This window comes from Nicotiana sylvestris, chromosome 2, assembly GCF_000393655.2.
Source record: "Nicotiana sylvestris chromosome 2, ASM39365v2, whole genome shotgun sequence".
Lineage (NCBI taxonomy): Eukaryota > Viridiplantae > Streptophyta > Magnoliopsida > Solanales > Solanaceae > Nicotiana > Nicotiana sylvestris.
Window position 1 is genome coordinate 148896134 of NC_091058.1, and position 5130 is coordinate 148901263.

Sequence of the window (5130 nt, forward strand, 5' to 3'; positions counted from 1 at the left end):
AATGGAAGTTTGGAATTGCAGCTAAAGTTGAAATCTACTGTCATAACCGCATCTGTGGTTGGGAGACCACAAGTGCGACCCCCGCAGATGCAGAAAAGGGTCGCAAAAGCGGAAGCTGGTGAAGTTGGCAGGAACCGCAGAAGCGGTAGAAGTACCCCTTATTACACCAAGACAAAATAAAAGAAGCTAGACTAGACTTATGATCTATGAATTACAAGAATCTTATCTATATCTTCAAACTTGATCTCGCAGTTTCTGTTGCCCTGCTAACTTGTACTTTCCAGGTGAGTTTCCTTTGTTGCTGATTTGAATTGCATTGTGAACTAAATTCCTTTATTCTCCAGGTGGTGCCTGATTGCCAACATTTAAATTGTATTCCCTTGTTCTCCAGGTGGGCGACTGATTACCAAAATTGGAATTGTCTTCCCTTTGTTACCTTAAATTGTTTTCCCTTGAAACTTGTGTTGTCTTCTTTTGAACATTGTTGTTTTCCCTTTGTTCTCCAGGTGGGTGCCTGATTGCCAAGGTTTGCACTGTTTTTCCTTGAGACTTGAATTTTGTCCCTTTATTCTCCAGGTGGGCTCCTGATTGTTGTCTTCCTTTGAATATTGTTGCTTTCCCTTTGTTCTCTAGGTGGGTGCCTGATTTGCAACACTTGAATGGATTTTCCTTTGTTCTCCAGGTGGGCGCTTGATTTCAAACACTTCAACCGTATTCCCTTGCTCTCCAGGTGGGCGCCTGATAGCCAAAACTTTAACTTTACTCCCTGAAACTTGAGCTACTTTCCCTTATTCTCCAGGTGGGCGCCTGATTACAAACTTTTAACTCTTATTCCTTTCCTCCGAAACTTGGATTGTTTTCCCTTGTTTGCTAGGTAGGCGCCTGATTGCAGAATCTTGAACTACTTCCTCTTGTGACTGCTTTCCTTTGAACTGTCTTCCCTTGTTTCTCTAGGTGGGTCCCTGATTGCTTGAACCTGAAATACTTTCTATTCTTGAAACTCATGTTGTTTTCCCTTGCTCTCCAGGTGGGCGCCTGATTACAACAGAATAGACAAAACAAAGAAAATTCTGCCCCAGTTTGGTAGCTGGGACATCTGTGAGTGTTAATTTAATCATGTTACCCAAAAAATCTCAAAGAATTTAAAAGCCAGATCCCATTATCCAGGAGGGTCCTGAAAACTTCTAGTTAAATATCATCTTGAGAATGACAGCTTTAGAGCTAAATTATATCTCCTAAAGGTATGACTTACGCTAAATCTTGTTACCTATGAAGGTCTTAAAACTAAATCCCATTATCTAGGAGGGTCCTGAAAATTTTCGATTGAGTCTCGTCCTAAGAATGAAAACTTCAAAACTAACTTATATTTCCTCAAAGTAGAGCTTATGCTAGATCTTGTTACTCATGAATGTTTTTTATTTTAACCAAGTCCCATTATCCAGGGGGGTCCTAAGAATTTACGGTCGAACCAATCCGCTACATGCTTTCCCCATAGAGGATTCCTCTGGATAAGCCAAATTTCTTGCCCCGGTTTTAATCAAAGAAAATTTTATCAATTTGAATGTGGTGGTTATCTTGCGGCATTCTTACTAGAGGTGACCCTTTCGTAGCCATGCTTTGCTTTGACTAGCTGCCTTGAACTGTCCAAGAATTATTTGCATTTTTGACTGGATTTCAACCGCAAGACTCTGAATGACTTGAGTGCTCTACACTCAAACCGTTGTTTTACATTTATGACCCTTCTACTTGAACCTCTATATCTCCCACGAGATTACTAAACCATTCAACCAATGGAACTTTCACTGATGCCTTATTTCCCATTTTACATCATGCTATATCTGGTATGTTTTGGCCGCACTTTGCTTTGTGCAATTTGGAAGTTGGTAGTAGGCTTTCAAAATACTTTATTACTTGCTTAAACATAGTTGACATTGGAAAAAACCTTAGAGAAATAAACCCAAAAGAAATGAAATGCAATGACTTTGATAGTTAGGAATAAAGAAGAAAATCCAAAACTGGATGACTGTTTGGGGAAGGAAAGGAAAATAGACTTATCTGAGTGGAGCAACTGGTACCAATGATCATGACATGAATTTTGGATTAATCAGCCCAGCCTATTCAACCAATCAACTTTCAGTTATCATACTTTATGCCCCGGGATTTCCCTAATCCGATTATTTTGCAAATTTAACAGCCTTATTCGGCTTGCGGTGCCCTGAAGGGTGTGAAACAAACCTCTATCATTAATTTATCTCTCAACTCATTGTCACCTTATGGTGCCCGTGAAGGTTTTCACCAATAAGACTCTCTCATTTTTCATTTTCTTGCTCTGAATGGAGTATTGTCTCTGATATGAATCACACCTCTACTTGCTCGACTTGGAATTTCCCGAAGACTGATCGGAAGGTCTTTCTTTTAGACCGTAACATGGGCTTTTGAATAGGGTTAGATAGAAAGGGTATCGTAAGGCTCAAAACAACTCGAATGGGTTCAAAATTACAACTTTTGGAATCAGATTTCATAAAACAACCACAACTTTCTGCCCTAGTTTCTTGGCTTGGGGACTTTTGAGTTTTATTTTGATGGGACCGAGCTGTGAGGCTGCCTACGTATCCTTTAAAGGAATCAGGTCGAACGTAGTTCATAAAATAGGAATTGCTTTGTTGTTGTTACCTTTTTCTCTTTTTTTCTTCTTTTCTCTCTCTTTCCTTTTCTCTTCTCTCTCTTTTTTTCTTTTTCCTTTATTTTCCTTTATTTTCTCTCTTCTTTTTTTCTATTTCATTCGTTTCCATTCTTTTATTTTTGTTCTCTCTTCTCTTTTCTCTTTTTCTTCTTTACTCATCTTTTGCGTTTGCGTTTCTGAATTTTGGTACTGATTCCAAAAGAGGGGTATGAAAGGAAATAAATAAGGCTCAAAGGGGTAACAAAGGATAAAGTGTTTAGATAGCAGAACAAAATACCTTCGTCATTCCAATTTTCAAAATATGCTAAGTACAAACAACTTAGACAAACCAAAAAAATCATACATAATATCTTTTGACTGCATCAGAATTGATAGCCATATCTACACATTTGCCTTCTATATCTATTAAATATAAAGAACCATTGGACAACACTCTCGTTACGATGAACGGCCCTTGCCAATTTGGGGCGAACTTGCCTTTCGCTTCAGCCTGATGTGGAAGGATGTATTTCAATACTTGCTGACCCACTTCAAATTTCCCCGGACGCACCTTCTTGTTGTATGCTCTTGCCATTCTCTTTTGATACAACTGGCCACGACACATTGCTGCAAAGCTTTTCTCATCAATCAAACTCAATTGCTCTAGACGGGTTTTGACCCACTCATCATCATCAATTTCGGCTTCAGCAACAATCCGAAGGGATGGAATTTCAACTTCCGTGGGTATCACTGCTTCTTTGCCATATACCTACAAATAGGGAGTTGCACCTACTGAAGTGCGAACAGTAGTGTGATAACCTAACAATGCGAAGGGAAACTTTTTATGCCATAGCCTGGAACCTTGCAGCATATTCCGAAGTATCTTCTTTATGTTCTTGTTGGATGCCTCGACTGCTCCATTCGCCTTGGGGCGGTATGGGGTGGAATTGGGATGCGTAATCTTAAACTATTGACATACCTCTTTCATCAGATGACTATTAAGACTAGCACCATTATTTGTGAAGATCACCTTTGGGATCCCAAACCGACAAATGATATTTGAATGAACAAAATCAACCACTGCCTTCTTGGTCACAAATCTGAAAGTTTTAGCTTTAACCCACTTAGTAAAATAAGCAATGACTACCAGAATGAATATGTGCCCATTGGATGTTGCTGGCTCGATCGGTCTGATTACGTCCATACTCCAAGAAACAAAGGACCATGGTACAGACATTTTGTGCAATTCAGATGGCAGAGACTGAATCAAATCTCCGTGTACTTGACATTGATGACACTTGCACACAAAACTGATACAATCTCGCTCCATGGTGAGCCAATAATAACCTGCTCGGAGAATTGTCTTTGCCAAAACATACCCACTCATATGCGGTACGCAGACTCTAGAATGTACTTCGGTCATGATAGTCGATGCTTGTTTAGCATCTATGCATCTTAAAAATCCAAGATTTAGAGTTCTGTTGTACAAAACTCCTCCACTGAAGAAAAATCCACTTGCCAAATGTCGAATTGTTCTCTTTTGATCCCATGTGCTTGTACTGGATATGCCCCCATTCTGATGTACTCCCTGATGTCATGGAACCACGGTTCACCATCAAACTCTTCCTCAACCATATTATAGTAAGCATGGTGATCACAAACTTGAATATGCAGAGGATCAACATAGCTTTGTCCGGATGGTGCAACATTTACGCTAAGGTAGCGAAAACATCGACAACCTCGTTTTGGATCCTTGGAATATGCCTGAACTCTACTAATCTAAGATACTGAAAGAGATCCTGCAGACATTGACAATATGGTATAAGTTTCAAATCTCGGGTCTCCTATTCTCTTAAAACTAGTACTTCCTGGACTCCCATGTCCACATCCAACCTTAAACCCAAAATGCACGCTTTATACTCGGCCATGTTGTTGGTACAATAGAAATGAAGCTGAGCAGTGACAGAGTAGTGTTGCCCTATTTCGGAAATGAGTACAACTCATATTCCAACGCCATTCATGTTAGTGGCCCCATCAAAGAAGAGTTTCCAACTGGGCTTTTCATCCTTCTCGACCTCATCAATATGCATTACCTCTTCATCAGGAAAGTAAGTCCTCAAAGGTTCATATTCTTCATCCACTGGGTTCTCGGCCAAATTATCAGCCAATGCTTGGGTTTTATCGCGGTCCGAGTCACATAAATAATGTCGAACTCTGTGAGCAAAATTTTCCACTTCGCAAGTCTCTCTGTGGGCATAGGCTTCTGAAATATGTACTTTAAATGATCCAGGCGAGAAATGAGGTATAGGATGACAAATAATGCTTTAACTTCTGTGCTACCCATGTCAGGGCGCAACATGTCCTTTCAAGGGGAGTATACTTAACCTCATATGATGCAAACTTCTTGCTGATATAATAGATAGATTTCTCCTTCCTGCCAGTGATGTCATATTTACCCAACACACAGC

At 39.9% G+C, this 5130-nt stretch overlaps 1 protein-coding gene across 1 annotated transcript; it reads right to left on the reverse strand.

Annotated features, from left to right (window-relative positions):
* Window positions 1–870: 870 nt before the first annotated feature.
* Window positions 871–3899, reverse strand: LOC138885763 (uncharacterized). The gene is made up of 3 exons (XM_070166743.1): window positions 3642–3899; window positions 3234–3431; window positions 871–1035 (listed from the first exon to the last, which is right to left on the reverse strand). The coding sequence occupies exons 1-3, from the start codon at window positions 3897–3899 to the stop codon at window positions 871–873; spliced, it is 621 nt and encodes a 206-aa protein (XP_070022844.1).
* Window positions 3900–5130: the final 1231 nt, after the last annotated feature.